The 22964-nt window shown below is 34.1% G+C and overlaps 1 protein-coding gene across 2 annotated transcripts in view; it reads left to right on the top strand.

Annotated features, from left to right (window-relative positions):
* UFL1 (UFM1 specific ligase 1) overlaps window positions 1-16048 on the top strand; it is a 32521-nt gene extending 16473 nt beyond the window's left edge. Inside the window, exons 8-19 of one of the 2 annotated variants that reach the window (XM_036249226.1) lie at window positions 517-663; window positions 1947-2122; window positions 3281-3460; window positions 5379-5499; window positions 7486-7602; window positions 11020-11137; window positions 12382-12545; window positions 12632-12762; window positions 13849-13929; window positions 14275-14360; window positions 14870-15050; window positions 15645-16048. In XM_036249226.1, the coding sequence (XP_036105119.1) occupies window positions 517-663; window positions 1947-2122; window positions 3281-3460; window positions 5379-5499; window positions 7486-7602; window positions 11020-11137; window positions 12382-12545; window positions 12632-12762; window positions 13849-13929; window positions 14275-14360; window positions 14870-15050; window positions 15645-15860 (1718 nt within the window). In that variant the 3' untranslated portion in view covers window positions 15861-16048. The remainder of the gene's footprint in view (window positions 1-516; window positions 664-1946; window positions 2123-3280; window positions 3461-5378; window positions 5500-7485; window positions 7603-11019; window positions 11138-12381; window positions 12546-12631; window positions 12763-13848; window positions 13930-14274; window positions 14361-14869; window positions 15051-15644) is intronic. The other variant, XM_036249227.1, reaches the window with a different exon arrangement.
* The last annotated feature ends 6916 nt before the right edge of the window (window positions 16049-22964 follow it).

Below are 22964 nucleotides of genomic sequence, written 5' to 3'. Positions count from 1 at the left end.
TTAAATAATGGCATGTTTTTTTTCCCCAGAATTACTCAAACTAAAAACTTAGTGTTATTTAGTACTTTTTTTCCCTTTATTGTTTAGAGAGAGATGAAGGGAGAGGGAGAGAGAGACAGAAACATCGATGAGAGAGAACATTGATTGGCCACCTCCTGCATGCCCCCCACTAGGGATTGGGCCCACAACCTCATCATGTGCCCTGACTAGGAATCCAACTGGTGACCCTTTGGTGTATGGGTCGATGCTCAACCACTGAGGCACACCGCCCCGACTATTAACTAATTTTTATAAGTTCTGCATCTTTAGCTAGTTGACAAATTTTCTGAATTTATGACTGAGTATTCTCATAAATGGCATGAAAGTTTTGTCTAAAATATGTCTTAATTTATTCAATTTAAACTTGAACTTGCATTTTTAAAGGGTAAGAATAACTAAATTGTAAAATAGTAAAGTCTTGGGGTTTTATTGAGATTTTTACCTGCTCTGATTTATTTCTATTTGTTTTGTTTTAAGCTGTCCTTGAGGAACTTGTTAATAGTGGACGCTTACGAGGCACTGTGGTTGGTGGGAGGCAAGATAAGGCCATGTTTCTACCTGACATTTACTCCAGAACACAGAGTACTTGGGTGGATTCCTTTTTCAGGCAGAATGGCTATCTAGGTAACTATTTTGTTTTCTTTGAAACTAAAACTTCTTTCTAATACTAACCACATTCTTAGGAATTTGTATATTACCCTGGGAGCACACATATACTGTACTGTAGCCCAGCAAATAATAATGGTTCTCTTTGAGTGTAAAAGTAGTCACACTGCGAGTTTGTGTGGGTCTTGGAAACTGAGTTTAATTCCGTAGTTATTGAACTGTTATAGAAAGACCAAAAGCTGGCATTACTTGTTACCATCCTTCCAGTGATATTACAACTTCAAGTATTTTGTAATACATAAAAGGGAATTATATTTATTATATTTATTATATTTTATATGAAGTTGCCTGCTTTTGCAGATTATTATACCTGAAAGTATTGTAAATATTTTTATTAGCTATCAACTTTATAAAGTTCATTAGTTATCTAATACTTCAGAAACATTAAAGTTATTCTAAATTTGGTTTCTGAGGTTCTGTCATTTTGATATGGTAGGTTGATTGAATTTAGTCATTAAAGCAGTTAGGAAATAAATATATATATATATCGCTCAATTTAATTTTATAACCCAGGTCAAGCCACATAAGAGATCATTTGCTTTCTCAATAATAAGCCTGTATGTAAGTCATTAGTGTTCAAACACTTTAAATGCATGCTAGAATATGGGGTTTGGCTTATGTTTTCTTGACTTTCTGTAATATACTTCCCATTTTCTTCAACCATGGACTTGGTTCAGAACTTTGTTGTACTTAATTTTCTTAAACATGATTATTTGGGGATGGAGAGGACAGTAGATACCTTCAATAACTCTACTGGTTATAAATTTAAGTTTTCATTTTTTACTTTTGTTTTATATGCTAACTCTCCTACTGGTTTAAATTACACTAGAGAAGTACTTTGTTCTAAGGTGTCTAATGAATCATTTGAAAAATAAAAATTCCATTTTTTTATTTAACTATAATATGCAAAGTAAATTCCAGTGTTTGTTTCTTTACTTAAACTTTATTTCTCTGTAGTTCTCATGTTTCCCTGTGACCCTTCAATTGGAAAGGGATTAAAGCAACGGGAATTGAGGAAGTACTTGAACCCATTGCTCTACAAATATATTTAGTAATAAAAATTTGGGAATGTAACATAAGCAGGCTGTGGTACATTTCCGTGCTTTATTCTTTGAAAAACAAAGATATTAGAATACAGTGCATTCACAAAGAATAAGGTTTGGTAGAGCTTAACTTTTTGTAACATTTCTAAGAAGTGTAAAGATTGACAGTTCTATTCCAACTTTGGGATATATTTCTAGAATTTGATGCTTTGTCCAGACTTGGAATCCCAGATGCTGTGAGCTACATAAAGAAAAGGTATAAGACTGCACAGCTCTTGTTTCTGAAAGCAGCTTGTGTTGGTCAAGGACTTGTGGATCAGGTGGAAGCATCGGTAGAGGAAGCCATCAGCTCTGGAACATGGGTGGATATCGCAGTATGTTTTTTTCTTAATTTTTCTTTAAATGAAATGACAACTAGTATTTGGCCATTTTAAGAATTAGGATACATAAAGGTCTTGGCTTTAGAGCCAAATTCTAACAGTCATTGTTTCAACAAAATTAATCTTAATTATTTTATGCTTAAAGATTTTCTGGGTTTTGAAGTTAGGTGACATTTTGTATATAGAGAGTCAACATCCAGAATTTTGTAACTATCAAACAGGCAAACAATATAACACACTAGTATAAGTCTTGCCATTTGGAAACTAATGAGACTTCCCATGCTCTTATCCAAGCATTTACAACCTCACTGGCAGTAGGCATCATGTCCCATTTGTTTACCCCTTATCCGTTGATCTCTGCTAATATGTTAATACAAGCTGCTTTAGCACTGATAGTCTTTTACTTCAGTTTTAGCATTAACCTTCCTTTGTTATGCCAAGAAGATGAGTGTAGGTGAAGAGAATGAAACAAAAGGCCAATCCATTACACAGCAGAAAAGTCCTTGTTTTGCATACATGAATTCTCAGAGATTCCAGATATAAGTGTTTATTTATTCATTGAACAAATTTTATTCAGTGCCTTCTGTGTGCCAGACATCATTTTACTTGCTGGGAATATGGTATCCAGATAAGTTTCCTGCTCTCAGGGAGGAGTACTTTTATTGGGGGTAAATGGTTAATGAAAATGATCATTTCAGATACTAGAAAGAGCTAAAAAGAAATATATTTTAGAGGCAAAGTTATCAAGACTTGATGGTGGATTGTTTTTAGATTTATGAGAGTAACTGAGTGTGACTTGTAGGTTCGGGACCTGGTCAACTGAGTGGAGAATGCTACCATTAATTGAGATAGGGGAAATAGTGGGGAAGAGCACATGGGTGCTGGGAGGATCGGGGCAGGCGGCTGCAAATCAGTGTTGTTTGGACAGGTTAAATTAGGCACAGGGGTAGGAAAGTTAGGGAAGCAGTAGGATTTATGATTCTAAAACTCAAAGGAATGATGAAATGTAATTTGGGAGGTTATAAGCATACAGATGATTCCAAAAGCCATTGGACTTAATGAGATCATCTAGGGAGAGCACATACTATATAACAAATGGTTTATCAGTATTGTAGTACATTTATACATTGTTCATTTTGTCTTTAATTCTAGCCTCTGCTACCCAGTTCTTTATCAGTTGAAGATGCTGCAATGTTACTTCAACAAGTGATGAGAGCATTCAGCAAACAGCCTTCAGCTGTAGTCTTTAGTGACACTGTTGTAGTCAGTGAAAAATTTATAAATGACTGTACAGAACTCTTCAGTGAGCTTATGCACCAAAAAGCTGAAAAGGTATGCCAGATTTCTTTTTACCTAGCAATCTTAACAGTATCTTCACATTAGAATCATATTGTGTCCTTTTAAAAGTTGGGGTAAGCTCTATTCCCCCAAATTAACACAATCTTTTATACATCATTTTCCTTTACTGCGTCATTCCATTTTATTTCCTCTCCTGGATTTCTTTTTCTTTTTTATTCCCATGAAGACATAGAAGTTAAAACTTAGGGAGCTGATTTTATGAATTGAAATCATATAAATAAAATTATACACTTCACAATTAAGTTACATAAGGGTATTGGTCTAACATTAGAATCCATAAGTATACTGTATATTTATCTATCATTACATAATATATTTACTAAACCTATCAGAGCCTCATTAATTTTACCTATTTGGGGTACACAAACCGGATAACTTACTGAGAAAAGAAAGTGTTTGTTGTTATCAAAATTGATTAGCTTCTCAGAGCAACTACTGTCAAAGTGTTTAGAAGTAGAGGTCCTGCCAAGTCTGTTTTAAGGCCTGGTCAATACATGTTTCTAGTTAGCAACACCATCTACTTATAAAACCCACTCACAAATAGGTAGAATAAGCCCATTTATCTTAGACTGTTAATAAATTCTTGAGAGCTTATTAAATATATAAACAATTTGTATTTATATTCCTTTTAAGCTCTTTAATAGTCTTTAAAAATGAATACTTTTTTACATTTGGCCTGCTAAGCATCAAAGAGGAGTAAAAGTTTACAGGATTGATATTAGTAAACCTGAGTTCTGTTCTCAACTGTTTACTCTCTGTTTGACTTTAGACAAATAGACCTCTAGTTTCCTCAGTTTCAAAAAAGGATACCTACTCTCAAAAGGATAAATGTAAATAGCCTGACCAGGTGGCTGAATCAGGTGGAGCATCATCCCGTGCACCAGAAGGTTGCGAGTTCAATTCCCAGTCAGAGTGCATACCTAGGTTTCACATTCAGTCCTGGTCAGGGGGCATACCAGAGGCAACTGATCAGTGTTTTTCTCTCACATCAATGTTTCTGACTCTCTCTCTCAAATTAATAAAAACATATTCTCAGGTGAGAATTAAAAAAAAAAAAATGTAAATGCATATAAAATGTCTGCTACATGTTAGCTCACAGTTACTAAATGCCTATTTTAAAAATTTTAATGCTATTATTTTTACTTGTGTCCTTTTGCTAAAATAAGAACTTAATGTGGTCACCATTGTGTTTCTTCATTGTGTTCCTGCCTCCAAACCCAAAAATAAATTCAGAAAAAAAGGTGATTCTGTCATTTGAACTGTCAACATTCTAGATATTTTTCTTTGGAAAACCAAAAGGGAAATAATTTTAACATGAAAATGGACTTTTGTCACTACAGATTTAGAATTCTTTTCCATAATAAAGACCAGTTTCTCAACTGGGGAATAGTTCATTGTTCTTAACACACATTTTTTAAAAGCAGAAATCAAGAATGAGTTGGGGGTGGGGAGGTTGTATGCTAAGGTACAATTCATATATGCTCATGGTGGTGGACAGGGATGTGGAGGTGTTTTCAATCTCTTTAATAATCTCAGGTCTCCAGGTATGGCACTGGACTTGGGAGCCTCAAAAAGAAAGGAGGTAAGGGTCATCTGTTAAGCCAGTAACAGCTGAAGAGGATTACATTTGATGCTGTGTGATTAGTTGTTAAGTGACCAGATAGGATTTCTCATTAGCTGATAATAGATACAAAACTCCAAGAATAGCAAAGAAAGAGGCTGATTTTTGGCAAAAAGAAACAGTCTCAATTGCAACTGTGAGACAAATCTCTGTAGTTAGCAGCGAAACCAAACAAGAATAATTAGGATGTGAGTATATAAACAACTTTTATTTTATACTTTTTGCAATGCTGTATATTTTCCCTACCAAAAAAAGCATGTTTTATTTTAGGAAATGAAAAATAATCCTGTTCATTTAATCACTGAAGAAGATCTGAAACAAGTTTCCATTTTAGAAAACACTAATACAGGTAAAAAGGATAAAAAAGATGAACGAAGAAGGAAAGCAACAGGTAAAAATTATTAACAAAGATGAGTTTTTAATTTGTTCCAGTGAACTCTAAATTTGTTAGGCCCTTTGAAATGCTTTTATTTGGTCAGTTCACCTTTGACTGCTAATATTAACCAAATCTTTTGCTAATGGATTAAATATTGATTATAAAAATGGAAATATTGGTGATTACGTATTTTATTTGTGAGAGCTAAGTTAAGTTTATGCTTGGCCCATCACCTGTTGTTCTTCTCTCACCCTTTATGTTCCAGCACAGTAGCCTTTTTTTTTTAATTCTCAGAGTTGGCAAGTGCCTCAAGGCCTTTCCTCTAGCTATTCCTTCTACCTGGACTATTCTCTCCTGAACTTCAGGTTCCTTTTTGTCATTTACAGATCAACTTTAAATTTCAGTTCCTCAGAGAGAGCTCCGTAATTGCCCAGAATAGTAGTGGACACATTCTCCATTATAGTATCTTGCCAGTTTTTTTCCACCACTTTGATCACTGTGATGTGTTTTATTGTTTGGGAACTTTGTCCATCTCATTTTTTTGCTATTTCCCTAATACTTAGAACCCTCCTGGACATATTTTAGGAGCTCTATAACTATTTATTAAATGAATGAATTTTCCAGACACACTACTTTTTAAATTTCTTTTTTTAGTTTAGAAATTATTTTAGGTAGCACAGGCATACCAGTAACTTGCATTCAGAAACTGACATATTTTCTATATTTTTATAGTAGGAACAATTTTTATTTGCTGTGCAAATTCACTCCTATTTCTTTGAAATTATTTTCTTTCTTCTTCAAAAGCCTTTTTCTGCAGTCTTTCAATAATGATATTTTGAAATTTTTCTCCCTTTTTCTAGGAAAAATATATAGTAAATTACTCCAATAAATCATAGTAGTATTCACAGCCATGGATATTTTATTTTATTATTTAAAGAAATAATTATACATTCAGCTTAATTAATTGGTTGCACTTATGTCAGTATAAGTAGTCTACTTTATTTCCTTCTAAAAATTCAGGTCATTTGGTGCTTTGTCTCAGTGACAGTACTATTATATTATAAAAATTGAGTTATAATGCATAGAATAATCTTCCTCATAAGAAATTATTACTAAATGCAATAAAAACACATTCACTTTAAAATTTGTGCTTTAAAAATTGTTTCTTTCATAAAAATAAGGAAAAATAAATTAGGACTTAGAATTATATAACATGACATTTAAGGTAATTTTACTTAGAATTTTTAAAAAGTCTTTATATAAATTATTTTATTTAATTGAAAACTTAATTTTTATGAACATATTTTTAACAGTTGTAATGCAAATAAATAATATAATAATAAATAATAATACAAGAAAAAACTCTGCATTTTGCATATTCACAACTGTAAATCTACTTTTATCAACCCCTGTATTTATTAAACACTTGTTATGTATCAAATGTTGCTTTAATCCCAAGATACAAATATTAGTGGGAGATGTTTCAAGTTTATTATCTTGTTGAGTGGTGGAAGAATCCAAATGTCTCCTATAAACAAGGGCAATACTTTTTTAACCAAGAAAACAAAACCAAGTATAATTAAATGTGTGAAGTACTGAATAGGGGATATTCATGAGGCTGTGGTAACAGAAGGGCAGATGAGGGCACATTTTCTTCTGGAAAGATAAAAAAGGAGGTAAATGAATGGATTTGGCCAAGAAAAAGTCAGACAAAGCTACAGAAAAGAGATGTCATTAGAGAAGGAGGAAGAAACTGCATTTAAAGCAAATAGGCTATCTAAGTGAGTTGCTCAAATTCAAGAGAGTTTATATTTTGTTTTTTATTTATTGAATTTACAAAATTTTGGTTTGATAAAGAAACTTTGACATTAAAAAGGTGGCAAAAAGTTTAATTATTTGGCTTTTATTTTTCTGCTGTAAAGTTAAATATGACAATATAGTATTATTTTCTAAAAATGCTAATTAAGTTAGGTAATACTAACTAATGTCATTTTCCACCAGAGGGCAGTGGAAGTGTGAGAGGAGGAAGTGGTAGCAATGCCAGAGAGTACAAAATTAAAAAAGTCAAGAAGAAAGGAAGAAAAGATGATGATAGTGATGATGAGTCATCTCACACTGGTTTGTAGCATTATTTTACTCTTCCTTTGTATATGCATGACTTTTTAAAAACATTTTCTTAAGATGCATACAGTTAGGTATATATGCTTATACAGGAAGTCCTGGCTTTGCAGTTTCAATGGGCATACATTTCAGTTATCACAGTTTAGTAAAATGACATTAGCCCCCCAACAACGTGGTTCATATTTCAGTGGCCAAGGTATATTAACTGTGAGCAATTGCATAAAGTAATAACATCACTGCTAGCTCCTGAGCCCACAAATCAGCACATAAATAGCAGATGTGCATCATGATCTATGAATCACATCACTTATTTCAGTGTGTCAGTAATTGATCATTGTGCATCTCTTTTTCACTTTATGCACAAAGTATATAGTTGTGTTGCCTCATTGTTTCCCAGTGATAAATCCATGTAACATTTTACAAAAATGGATAATCAAAAGAGAATTGGCCATCAAAGATGAAAGTGTAGGAAATAAATGAAAAGCTTAACACTGGAAATAAAATACGAATCAAGAATAAATGGAGTTTTAGAAAAAGTAGCTGTGGGAATTTTGACATTGCCACTCTTCAGGGGCACTCCAGCCGTGTAGCCAGAGGAGCTTGATAAGGGTGCACTTATTTTATTTTATTTTATTTTTTAAGGGTGCACTTATTGATGTAAATGAGAAAAGTGGTTGTGATAAAAAGGATGAAAATGTCTTAGAGGATGTGAGGTTAGCAAAAACTCCACATTAGAGGAATTCTCAGATATGTTTCGCAACGTTGAAAGGGCAAAGGATCAAGTGTAGAGTTAAAAGTGGGGTAGGATAACTTGCCAAGGCACATAAAAAAGATGTTTGTTCTGTGTTGTAAATCACAAGGTGAGAAGCAGGCAAGCATTGTTCAAATTATTCTTGATTCGTTTTTTACAAAGAAATAAAACTTTCATTCTCAGTGTTTGTGATGAGTTAATTATAATTAATTATAAATATTAGTTTTATTTTTCACTTCCCTATACATTTGTAACCACCAGTAAAAGCTTTTAATGTTTTTACAAAGATTTTTAAAAGGTCACAGAGCAGGCCTGGCCAGTTTGGCTCAGTGGTTAGCAGTGGTTCTCAACCTTCCTAAAATGCCACGGTCACCTCATGTTGTGGTGACCCCCAACCATAAAATTATTTTCATTGCTACTTCATAACTGTAATTTTGCTACTGTTATGAATGACCATCAGAAATATGTGTTTTCTGATGGTCTTAGGCGACCCCTGTGAAAGAGTCCTTTCCACCCCCAAAGGAGTGGCGACCCACAGGTTGAGAACTGCTGCGTTATAGCATTGGCCCACAGACCAAATGGCCAAGCGTTAAATTTGATCAAGGACCTACCTAGGTTGTAGATTCAGCCAGGGCTGTCTCCCTCCCTCCCTTCCACATTCTCTAAAATTCAATGGAAAAATATCCTGAGGTGAGGATTAACAACAAAAAAAGTCACAGAACATTTGAAAACTTTTTCATTGTTTATTAAGAATACTTTGCATAGTTTCAGTTTGTATAATGATTTTTATGGTCTCCCAGTGCTTTGCAAAACAAACTATAATATTTTATGAAAAGAGTATTTCTGCAAATTTAAGTAGGAAACATTTATTTTATACACATTTAGTTTTCATGGTAACATCTAATTGGTTAGTTGCTTCTATCTTAGGGGGAGAATTAAGTATATGCATCTTTCTTTTCCTACACTTGTTAGTGTTTGGTGTGGTTAAGTTAGCGAGAGACATCTTACTTTATTTTTCTAAATGAAATTATGATACTTTTTGTCTATTTTTTTTTAAATAAACTATGATACTTCACACCTCCTTTTTTCCAGCAAAAAGAGAAAAAAAAAATGAAGTGATGATAATTTGAGATTTTTATTTTATTCTTCCACCAAGTTCATTATGTATGGGCTAGAGCTGTGAGATGTAGATACCAAGTGACCTGGCCTCAGCTATTGATGTGCTACTACTGTAACAGAGTTGCGTAAGATCTGTCTTTAAAGTATTCAGAGATAGGTTAAAATAGCTACTGTTCTTGTCATGCATAAAACAGTATTAATTAAAGGAAAAGAATCTTCATAGAAACTACTAGCTCTACCCTTATTTTAAATAGTATTAAGACGGTCCTATGTGGATTTTAAGTTTTCATTGATAAATAGATTTCCTTCTTCCCCAGATGCAGAAGGTGTAGGAGTGAAAGTGCATTTAAGAAAAACCTTCTCTAACATCTGTGGCCTTAAGTAATTATTAAATGGGGCATGTTATACTCTTTTTACAAATAGATTATAAAGAGGGGCTATAAAAGTATAATTAAAACTTTCTACCTAAAAGAATGTAATTTCATTGCTTTTGAAAAAGGGTTGTGTTGTAATCTCTGAAATCAGGATGTGATTAGGTTCTCAGCTCAAATATAGGGTCAACTCAGTGTGAAAGATTACTAGGAGTAAATAAAATTTAATGACTTGAATGAAATGCCTGCAGGACACAAACAAACAAATCAGAAACTATTTGGTGTGAAAGAAGAATAGCTCATCTATTCTAAAGCTGTGATTTCAACTACTTATATCTTGATTCATGTGAACATTGATTTTTGAGCTGCTTTATTTTTATTTCTAAGGTTTCCTTTTTAGAGTCAGTACCTCATCTAGTTGAAAATAATCACTTTTATACTTTTTTAATTAATAAGGGAAACATTGTCAGCTCTCTTTGTCTGCAATCTATATTTTTCCAAGTTAAGTGAGTAGGCATGACATTTTCACAATTAACAATTATTTCCATTACAGTAGCTACATACAAATTTTTCTTGGTATAGAATTATTTATGATAGCAAAAATAAATTATGGGTGTAAAATTATGAGGTTTCTTTTTAATCTATACCTTTGCAAAAAGACCATTTTTAGCTTAATTCTACTTCTGTAGTGCTTTACATGATTGTAAAGAGTTTTCCTTAAGATCTTAGGTAAGTTATAATGATGATTTGACTTTTAGTAAGTATTCATTTTTCTAAAGAAGGAAGTTCTGCTCAGTATCCATTGTTCAACAAAGAGAATTTATCCTTTCCTAAAAGATTTTCATCTACTTGATTGTTTAAATTTCTATTTGTTACATCAGGGGAAAAGTATCTTTTATTTTTTGATTGACTTGTAGAAAACAGTCATTAAATGAAGTTAGGAAAATATAACTCAAAAGAAATGCCATTATGTATGCTATTCTAAAAATTATTTTTGAAAATTATTGTTATTAATCATTGGCAATTTTGGTGACAAAAATTAATATTAGCGTTTTTGTGGTAGGCAGTGAATGAATTACTACCTTATTAAATACGTTAATGGAAAACCGTTTCCTTTATGTTGCTCATTTGTTTGTTTTGTTGTTGTTTTTCTCATTGCTCATTTCTTTATAGGAAAGAAGAAGCCAGAGATCACTTTTATGTTCCAGGATGAGATTGAAGATTTTTTAAGAAAACGCATACAAGATGCCCCTGAGGAGTTTATTTCTGAACTTGCTGAGTACTTAATAAAGCAAGTCTAAAAACATATTTTTTTATTTGATGATAGAAATTATTATATTAAATTTTCACCAACCTGATAGAAAACATATATTTTAGGTGGAGTTTTTTAAAAGCTTGGAATTTAATTCTAGACATGTTTGCCTGCAGAGGCAGTTCAACAAACACTGCAATACGTGGGCAAGGCAGTGTGGGCGATAAAAGGCCAGGAGTGTGGAGGTGTCCTTGTTCACTGATCTTACAGTCCTGTTTGGGAGAAAACCACCAGCACTGATCGCTGGCTGGTCTCCTCTAGAGCATGAAAAGTAACATTTAAAAGGAAGAAAGGAAAGGATCATTTCCTATCTAGATTTGACAGAAAGTACACAGTGCACAAGAAAATCAAGTAACAAACTGCCTTCAAAGAGAATAAATTTAGCCCTGGCCAGTGTGGCTCAGTTGGCTTGAGTGGCATCCATGCACCAAAGGGTCAAGCAGCCAATCAGTGTTTCTCTCTCACATCAAAGTTGTTTCTCTCCCTTTCCCTTCCTCTCTCTCTCTAACATCAATAAAACCATTTTTTAAAAAAAGAATAAATATAGATAGTACTATCAGCCTAAATTTGTTTTTTTACAAAAGTCAAAGAAATTGTGTTGTACTTGACCACTACTAACTAATGCAGTCTTTGCTCAAATTAGTAGTCCGTGTGTAAGTTTGTATAAATATAATCCAGGAGCCCAGTGCATCTTATTTATTGAATTTAGAAATTTAGCTTTTCTAGTGAGTTCTTTTAAATTTAACTATATTTTTGTTTATGACTCCATTAATTATATTTTTTATATGTGAAAAGCTGAAATAGTTACTAATTATTTGCCATTATTTAAATAATCTTTTCTGAGTTAAACATGAAAAGGTTTTTTTTTAAATACACTATGTTTTATAGTACTTTATAAATGGAGATAGGGAACAGATTTAGAGTCTACTATTCTCCCAATTAACTTTCAAGAGTTGCTCTGAATTTAATTTGAATGGAAGCTTTTGTTGTTTTTGTTGTCTTTAACACAATGGCTTTGAATACCTTAAAAATTGAGAATATAATCCATTTAAATTATAATTTCTGGTATGGATAACAGATTCTTTTAAACTGTTCTCCAAATTAATCTTACTTGTTTAAAAACTAAAGATGTTTTCATTAACCTTATTTCCATAGAATCAAAAATTTTATTTATGTAAACCCAGTACATTTTAATAAATGAAATATATTTATCTTGTTCACAGGCCTCTTAATAAAATTTACCTCGAGGTGGTACGTTCTGTGTTCATGTCTTCGACTTCTGCCTCTGGAACTGGCAGAAAGCGCACAATCAAGGACTTGCAAGAAGAGGTTTCAAACCTCTACAATAATATTCGATTATTTGAAAAAGGGATGAAGTTCTTTACAGGTATACTTAATACTATTTTTTTCCAGTCATTGATTCTCATAATTTTTCTTGTACATTCATTTTAATAGAGCACCTTTATTTTTCAGATGATACACAGACTGCTCTTACCAGGCACTTGCTAAAGACAGTCTGTACTGATGTCACTAATCTCATTTTCAACTTCTTAGCTTCGGATTTAATGATGGCAGTCGACGATCCTGCAGCCATTACGAGTGAAGTATGTTAGTGATTTTCTTGACACTCTGATGTGTTTTGTTTTGAAACCTGGGCATATTTTATATGAAATAGTCTAAAAAGAAAAGAAAATACAGGAAAAATATTTTAGGAAAAAAATCGGAAATTTTTTATGTCAAGTATAGTACATTATATATATCTATATATATATAGATACATAGAGATATATAGAGATATATAGATATAGATAGATGATAGATAGATAGATAGATAGATAGATAGATAGATAGATAGATAGATAGATAGTTGCTAGCAGCTTTAGGAGTATAACCAGTCTATTAAAAGTAATGGTGCTTGCCCTGGCCGGTTTGGCTCAGCGGTTGGAGTGTCGGCCTGCGGTACAGAGAGACCCGGGTTTGGTTCCCGCTAAGGGCACGTACCTCGGTTGCAGTTTGTCCCCGGCCCTGGTTGGTTGTGCGGGTGGCAGCCCCTCGATGTGTCCCTTCACATCGATGTTTCTCTCTCTCTCTCTTCCTCTCTCTCCCTCTCGCTCTATCTGAACAAAAAATGGAAAAATGTCCTCGGGTGAGGATTAAAAGGAAAAAAAAAAAAGTAATGGTGCTTAATTACTTGCATACCAACATTTTATTTTTTTCTAGTTATTGTTATGTCACATCTCTCTTTCCTGCTGAGTTATAAGTCTCTTAATAATGTTTATGCCAAATTCCATAACTTTGCAGTCATTTTTCTTGTGACACCACTCATTTCAATACTTAACACTAATTCTGAAGAGAATATTGGTCTCTAAAGAGAGTGTGTGTGCTCGCCTCTCCTCTCCCAATCTCTCTCTCTCCCTCCTCTTTCTCATCTTCGTCTTACACTAATGGCAGGAGTAGGGACTAGGGTTGCATCTGTCTTCTTTGGCTGACTGGCTTTTGGCTAGCTCTCTGATTTGAGGATGTTTTAGCATATTATTATCCCAAGTTTGAGATATAAAATTTAAGAACAAAGATAAATTCCATTCAACATTCTGTTATAGTAATAAATATACATTTTCTGTTTCATTTTGTTTGATCTTATATCCATCACCTGTCAAAAACACAATGCTTATAGACTTTTCCCCCCATAGGTAAGAAAAAAAATTTTAAGTAAATTATCAGAAGAAACTAAAGTAGCCCTCACAAAACTCCATAGCTCCCTGAATGAAAAGGTAAGTAAAGTTTGATTCTATTTATATACATATACATATACATATACATATACATATACAGCTAGCATTTGTGATATTTGAGTAGACTTTTATCAGAATAATTGTAAACTGAGTCTAAAACTACTATTCTGCACTCAGATACTGTTTTGGGAAGTGAAGGGGAGACCAATCTAGGGGCATTTTACCCTTTTTAAAGTACTAAATAACAATTTCAATTTAAAGACAAAATAACCTTTTTTAAAAATTATATTTAGGATATAAAATTATAAAACAGTATTAAATGGCTGTATTTTCTTTAGGCATCCTGTTTATAAAAGTTAATTGTGGCATTGAATACCTTTTCAGAGCATAGAAGACTTTCTTTCTTGTCTGGATTCTGCAGCAGAAACTTGTGATATTATGGTAAAAAGGGGAGACAAAAAAAGGGAAAGGTAACACAATCTACATTATTGATGAATTCTTAGATGTGATCTATCTGAAATTGGAATTTGACTATCTGAATCCTGCATAGAAAACTCTCGTGGTTGTACACTCTCAAGACTATCCGGTTCTAATATACTTCGGTGTCCCTCTCTGACTCATTTTGATGAGGTAGCAGAGTTCCTTAATCTCCTAGTTGATCAAGCCTGGAAACTTTTTATTAGCTTTGAGACCTTCTTTACAGGGAACCTATTTAAATCAGTGCTCTTCTGTTGGATCCCCTACAACTCAAAAAGCATACTTTGAATATCCCTGCTACATTGTTGTCGTTTTTTTTTCTGTCATTTTCTAGCATATTAGTATATCCATGCCATTTAGGGTTATGGGTGTCTGTACCTCATATTTAAAAGATCCTTTAAAGTGTTTATGGAACTAGATAATTAAACTAGAAAAGTAAAAATGAATACAGAAGAGAAGAACTGAAATTGATGGGAATTTGTGTGTTTATATTTTTGTTTAGGCAGATCCTGTTCCAGCATCGACAAGCACTTGCTGAACAGCTAAAAGTCACAGAAGACCCTGCTCTTATCCTGCACCTCACATCAGTCCTGTTGTTTCAGTCCTCAACCCACAGCATGCTCCATGCTCCTGGAAGATGTGTGCCACAGATCATTGCTTTTCTTCATAGTAAAATTCCAGAGGTAGTACATTTTCAGTGCACTTGAAACTTTTAATGCTTTTAGATCACAAATATTTTAAATGGATAGATGTGAATCATTGTGAACACCAAGACACATTAACATCATCTTCCTGTTTCCACAAAAGCAAAGAGTGAATGAGAATCATTTAAGATCCTATGATATCCATGGTAAATAATATTCTGAATTGGAAATTAAGCTTTTAGAAAAGATATAATAATGTCCAGTCTTTCATTTCAGCTTATTCAGGTTTAACCTGTCCTTGAAGCGCCCCTCACAAAGTCTCATTCTACCTAAATTTTTCTGAGAAACTCAATTAAAAGTAATTTTGGCTTTTTTGAACTTCCGTATTACTTTGACTGTATCATCAGTGATAGAACCTAGCTAAATCAACTATTAAAATAATCTATGTTCATGTTTTCTCTCTCCTAAAATGTAAACTCCTCGAGAGCAAGGACCTTGTTACATTATTTTCTACTTACATGGCCACTGATTTGTAAAAATGAAGACCTTCAATGTGTCTTGGTTGAACAAATTCTACTTTGTTCCACAAATCACTAAATCATGTTTGCTAGCTTTTCCTTTCTCTTTTCACAGGATCAGCATACACTTTTGGTAAAGTTTCAAGGATTGGTTGTAAAGCATTTAGTTAATCAAAATAAGAAGATTGGGCAGGGAGAGGATCCCTTGATTAATGAACGAGACAATGAAGAAGATAACACCAGTACTACTCGCAAAGAGCTTCAGGAACTTTCTTCATCTATTAAAGACCTTGTTCTCAAATCCAGAAAATCATCTGTGACAGAAGACTAACAATCTTAATTTACTTTTTTCATATAGTAAATATTTTTCCCCAAAGCTATTGGTGAGTTATAAAAATATTTACTTCACATCCCCAAACCCCCAATGGCCCCTCCCATTTATACAATTTAGTTAAAACAGTAGTGTTGTATTCAATGTAAATCTTATAAAAATGTGAATTTTTGTAAATTGAGTTCTCCATGGAAGAGTTCTTTTAGACATTATATAATTCTAAAAATTATACATTTATTTTCTTTCCATATACTGAATGAAGAATAAATTTTCTTATATTTTTTATTTCTAGGAAAGAGCTCATTTGTTGTGTTATTATATTTCAAGTGTCATTATTATATTTTTACTTATTAGGCAGAAACTTAAAATGTGGTCATGTTTATAAAAAAAGAAAAATATACCAACTCTGTTAAAAATGAAAATTGTGTATTTTACTTTAAAATTAAAGCAAATGCTTCAAACCTAACATACAGAAATTTGCAAAATATGGCAACATCAATGTGAGAGAGACACATTGATTGGTTGCCTCCTGTACAACCCTGACCGGGACTGGGGATTGAACCTGCAACCCAGGTACGTGCCCTTAACTGGGAATCAATCCCAGACCCTTTGGTCAAACATCCAAGGGCCAATTTCTAACTGCTGAGCCAAACCGGCCAGGGCTGCAAAATATTTTTTTTATTGCTATCCCTTTTATTTCTGGCAGATCTGAGGGCCTTCTGTCTTCCCACAGGAGTGAACGTTTACGTTGTTGAGATCTTTAGGGATGCCTTTACAGGTGCAGAACAACACCTGAGGGGCCCATGTATTGCTGTGCTCTAGAGGGAAAAAAAAAAAATTACTGCTAATAGGTATGTCACTTGTTACCAGTGGAATAAGTAAAAAATTTATGCAAATATTTTTCTTTAATCCAGCTTGTATTTCTAAATGTCATTTATTTAATCAGTAGTCATTTAAGCACCTAATACTTTGTTGTGGGAATTTATAAGGGCACTTAAATCATTGCAACCTCTTTTTTGTTGTTGTTTTAAAAAATAAAAACCTCTTATTAAAAAATAGGTATTCTTGTTTTCTAAAGATTAGTAGTAGTTAAAATTAATTAAGTTATTAAACTAATTAAAACTAAAATAGTTCCTTGGGGTAATCATTTCAATCTAATGAGTTTTAAGCAACAATTTATTATATATCAAAAGGAATTTATTTTTAATATAATAGTAAAGTAAATCTCAAATATTAAAAAACTATTCTTTTGTCCTGGCGGGTGGGCTCAGTGGTTAGAGCATTGGCCTGCAAACCAAAGGTTCTCACGTTCTATTTCCAGTCAGGGTATGTACCTGGGTTGGGTACGTGCGGGAGGTAATCAGTCCATGTGCCTCTCTCACATGGATGTTTCTCTCTCTCTTTCTCCCTCCCTGTCTTTCTCTCTCTCCCTCCTCCCTCTCTCCCTCCCTCCACTCTCTCTAAAAATCAATGGAAAAAATATCCTCGGGTGAGGATTAACAACAACAGCAAAATACTCTTTTATATAATTCCTTATGTAGCATTTAAAACTCTGTGTTAAAAATGTTTGAATAAAAAGATCAGTCTACCTTACCTCTAATTCTAGACAAAGTATTAATACTGGGTGAAAGGAATTATGTAATTACAGACTAATTATTATTATTAAAGTTACTAGGAATGTAACATACATTTAAAAATGTTTTTCCATTGGCAGTTTTTTATTAATGTATTTTTATATGGGCAAAGGAAGAAAAATGACAAATCCTCTGTGACCACAAACTTCAATTAGTTGTGTGTGCTTGGTCAGCCTTCAAAATACTGAACACCCAACATAATTTTTTATTTAATCTTTACTTAAGAACTTTATCATTTATGTTTTAGCAGATACCAAAGTAATCTTTGTTTTTGTCAAACTACACTGTAGTTTTTGAAAATAAAAATAAAAGATCTTAATTTGTGAAAATAAAAAATAAGAGATGAAGAAAATAAAAAGAAAACCTTTCTTATTTGTTTGCATTAAATATTTTTCACTTATTAAAATAGTTCTTACTTTTTAATAGTAAATAAGAACAGTTTTTATTATTTTTGTAAATAAATTATATGGCTGATTTTTTATGCAAAAATCTAATTTAATGACGTAAAAATTGTTAAATGTTTACTATGATCTTCATGGACAAATTTAAGAATATTATTTCAAATAAAGTTGCCTTTTTTTCCTATTAAATATGGTAGTTTGAAACTTTCATTATTTTAATTATTACTAGATTAATTAATGCATGTATTATTTGTATTTACAGTTTTAACTCTTATTCTAAACACTTTTTAAAGTATTTTACTATATATTTCTTACACAAAAATAATTTCATAGTCCCCAGTGTCCTTCATTCCTTGAAAGTTTGCCATTCATGAGCCATTTTACCTTAGTAAACCTCATTTAGCTAGATTTCAGCAAATGTGCATTTGTACTCTTATCTGCTACGTTCCTCTATTTCAGTACAGTAGAAACCTTTGCATACCATGCTCAGGCCTTCACGTTCATGCGTTCCATCTCTAGACCATGTGTTTTTGAGGAATCGAGGAAAACTCACTTTTGGCCATCAGAAAGATTGAGAAAAAAGAGTGGCCTAGCTTATGAAAATCAGTGTATTTTTAGAAAAGATCTTAATGCTAAATTAGAACAATAAATGTAGAAGTTGCTAAACATGAACCATCTTGAACCTTTTAGAGGATGTACTTGATTCAGACCATAAAGCACCAAGGTAAAGTCAAAACCACGATGATTCGAAGTCTAGTGCAGCCTGGAGGTAGAGAACTTGGTGTGAGTTGGGTGGGAGCGGAACGATGGCAGGCTTGCTTGCTTTGACTAATACCTATGACACCTTCACCCCAGTGTACATGGAGATGAAATAAAAACAGTAGCTAAACTCTGGCATGTACATTTCCAAAGAAATTGGAACACTATTAAAATGGCCTAAGATTGACATAAATTGCTCTACCTTGAAGGTCACCCTAAGCACACAGAGTAAATAGAAGCCAGGAGAGACTTCTCCCAAACCATCTAAGAAAGAAACCCTGAAGTTCTGGCTTCAGAGGCACAGTGTTTTTCATTTACATCATAAAAAAGGAATGACTAACGTATTACATTTTTGTAAGTTCCTGTGTTGTATTTTACCAGGGTTGCCTCTATTTGACCTGTATTTCTCTTCAGTGATTAGTAGTAAACTTACCCAGATGTGTATTTGAAGAGCAGGAAATGAAGGTATTATGTTGTAGTGTGATGGAAGGAAGGGAAGACCAGATGGATTTAAAACCTTGGTTTAGCCCTGGCAGGTTTGGCTCAGCGGTTGGAGCGTCGGCCTGCGGTTCAGAGAGACCCAGGTTCGGTTCCCGCTAAGGGCATGTACCTTGGTTGCGGTTTGTCCCCGGCCCTGGTTGGGTTGTGCGGGTGGCAGCCACTCGATGTGTTCCTTTCACGTCGATGTTTCTCTCTCTCTCTCTCTTCCTTCCACTCTATCTGACAAAAAATAAAATAAAAAAAAATGTCCTCGGGTGAGGATAAAAAATAAATAAATAAATAAAAATAAAACCTTGGTTTAATAATCTGAATTCTGTATGACAGCTAAGTACCAGGAATACCAACGTAAATCTCAAAAATTTGCCCTGCTTTCAAGGGTATGGCAAGATTCAACAATTACAGTTCAATATGTATTATTTTTTTAAATGTTTTTTAATTGTTTTTTTTTTGTAGAGAGAGGGGAAGGGAGAGAAAGAAACATCAATGTAGGAGAGAAACATCCATCAGCTGCCTCCTGCACGCCCCCTACTGGGGATCGAGCCTACAACCCGGGCATGTGCCCTAACCAGGAATTGAACCAGGACCTCTCAGTTCATGGGACAATGCTCAAATCACTGAGCCACCCTGGCCGGGCCAATATGTAGTATTTTGAGATAAGTAATCAGGAGGCGAGGGGAGAAGAAATGAAAGTTAAACCGTCTTGCATAGCAGGGAAGGGAATTGAACAGACGGAAGATGACCTGAGTCCTGAAGGAAAAGCAGGACTAGCCTGACGAAATAGGGGAAAGGACAGCAGGCATTTCTGGGCAGAGAAAAGGAAATTCAGAAGTACCAGGACATCAATTAATATGAAATGAGACATTCAGGAAACCCTAAAGGATGAGAAGTAAATGGTCTGAGGAAGTGGGGTAAGATAAAGCCAGAGAGACCAGAGGAAGATCATAAAATGCTGAATACACCAAGCTAAAAAGTTTAACCATTATCCTGAAAACAAGGGAGCCTTATTAACTAGGAAAATAAGCTGATTGGATTTGTCTTTTAGAAAGATTGCCCATTCTGGAAGGCAGTTGGCCAGTTAACCAAAATCTTTAAAAATGTATATATTATTTGTTAAATCAATGTCTCTTCTTTCTGATAATTAAATGAGTTAAAAATCTGTACAGATCTTTCCTCAGCCTTTAGTAGAAGAGAAACGTGGACAATGTGTCCTGCACAGGAAGGAGGCTCTGAAATAATTTTGTTTACTCAGACACTAGTCTACCAAGAAAAACCCTCTGATTAGTCACACTAAGACAAAGGTCCCCAAATTTTTCTCTTACGTTTCTTGTTACTCGATGTAAAAAAGAAAAATCACTTTATCAAATTGTTTTCTTACCGAGCTTGTCTTCATTCACTTAGAGGTTGGATAATTGCTTGAAGGCAGAATATATAGTTGTTTAAATAGTATCTAATAAATGTCAATGAACTTAAAGTATGTGTTTTATATATTTTTTCCTTTCCCACCTAAATCTAAGTCCTTGTGATTCATACATTATAAATGCTTAGAGTAACTTTTGGTGTTGAAAACAATTAAATCTCGGGGGTGCAGTGCATTATTCCATAATGTATTTCATTTTATTGCAGCCATTATTCACAACCACCTGAAAAATATTTAAGATTTGGAAAATTATTCACGGTATATTAAGTAAAAAATATCATTTACAGAGTTATATATATTGTTGTCTGGGTTTTCTAATTAAATATATAACTATGAAATTTGCATAGAAACATTTACATAAAATGTTCTTGAATAGTTATATGCATGCATACATAATATTCTAAAGAGATGTTAAATTTTTTTCAATTCTTATTCCAGATTTTCTGCAAGAAGCATGTATCTGTAATTTGATAAACTGATATTTTAAAGTAAATATTGTTTTATAGTGATAGAAATGATAGAAGAGGACCAGACTGAGGCAGATGCCAACTGTTTTATGATTTATACAACAATCCAAGTAAGAAATGTGAGGACCTGAACACAGGTTGCTGACAACTTTGAGTGGAACCAACAGAAGTTGGGATGAATGATGTGGAAGGTGGAGAGGAGGAAAGGGAGGAGTCTAAGATGACGGGTTAGATGATTGTACCATGCCCCAAGATGGGAAATACAGCAGACTAACAGGTTAGGAGTGGGCTATCAGGTGAAGAGGTTTATTCAGGACTGAGTTAGAGATGCCTGGGACTCTCTAGACAAAGATGTCCAATAGACAACAGAATATACAGGCCTAGAAGAGTTGGGGACAGAGGGGAATACCTGTTTGGGAGACATAATATGTAACTATTCATTGTTGTCACACTCCATGGAGAGTGTACGGAGAAGCATTCTGAACTGAGCACGAACCTCTGGGGAGAGGCTGAGGAGCTAAGGTCAGGGAGGAAATCAAGAGGATAACTTAGCAGAACTAAAGGAAGAGAATTTCAAAAAGAAAGAAACATAGCCAGAGATGAGAAATTTCTGCTAAGATGAAAAACAGTGCTCTTTGGGGTGCTAATTAAGATCTTTTATGAGCTTAATGAAGCATTTTTGGGTGAAGTGGTTCAAGTGGAAGATAGATTGCAATAGCTTGAAGAGGAGCATGAGGATCAGAAGTTGAATGCGTGAATGTAGATTACCCTCTCAGGAAGCATAGGGCGAACAAAGAGGTTAATGGCCCCATAACTAGATGGTGACTTAGGCAATTTGTATCTCCAAGACTCCACTTCCTGACTTATGAGAGGGAAAAAATAATGTCTAACAGTATCATGAGGATTAAAATCTATTACTAATTGAATGCTCTGTGTCTTTTCACTGAATCAATTTGTTACTGCTAATCACCATGTTTTCATTTTCATAATATTTTGAGCATCCAAGTCGGGTGAATGATGAAACTTAGAGTTGACTTGCTTTGCCTTACCCTAGCTCAAGTTTGTTTCTTATTGTACATACCTGAGTTTGACCTCATATTACCATAACATTCCTTTAGCACTGAGAACAAGGACAGTCTAAGTTTGGCCTGGGAATAAATGGAGTGTGGGCAGACCACTTCTTTTCTGACTCCATTTTACAAACCAAAGAAGCGGCCTCCAGTAGAGATTCTAGAAGCAAATACTGCTTGCTTTGTGGGTCAGTCTGACCCACTGAGAACTCCTGCTGCGGATTAGTTCAGTATACAGATGTTTCTTTGGCTTCGACTCCTGACATCTCTAGGCACTTCATGTTTTGAACTGAAGGTTTCAAAAAGCCAGATGAGTCTGTGCTGAAATGAAACCCCCAAGTATGGATGTGACCTAACAATCACTGCCAGCTCACAGGGACACAGGCAGGGGCAGGGAGAGCTCAGTCCACACTGCAGGTGAAGGAAGCAGGTAACAACCTTGAGTTATTCTATCAAATCCAAGGCTCGAAGTTCCCAGACTGCCCAAGGAGACAGTGATAGAGGCCACAAAGGAGGGGCTCGGCTCAAACCATCAACAGCTCTGCAGGTAAGGACAGGAAAGCTCTGGTTCACCCATTTCTCACCTCAAAGAAGGATTCTGATAGTCCCCAGAAAACAAAACAAAACAAACAAACATTAATCAAAGAAACAGAGAATACATTCTTTAAGAAATTTTTGAAATTTAGAGGTGCCTGTAAAATGGCCTAGGCAATAGGAATTTCTGGAGTGGGTACATGCAGTTTGTATTTTAAACTTTTTGGAGCTTATCCAGATACTACTTTAAATACTGATCCTGGCAGGACTGCCCTTTAAGGATGTCCTGCAGAGAACTTGTCACTCGTAATTTTAAGTAAA

This window comes from Molossus molossus, unplaced genomic scaffold, assembly GCF_014108415.1.
Source record: "Molossus molossus isolate mMolMol1 unplaced genomic scaffold, mMolMol1.p scaffold_m16_p_8, whole genome shotgun sequence".
Taxonomy (NCBI): domain Eukaryota; kingdom Metazoa; phylum Chordata; class Mammalia; order Chiroptera; family Molossidae; genus Molossus; species Molossus molossus.
The sequence above is the reverse complement of the archived record's forward strand: the minus strand, read 5'-3'. Positions and strand labels throughout refer to the sequence as shown.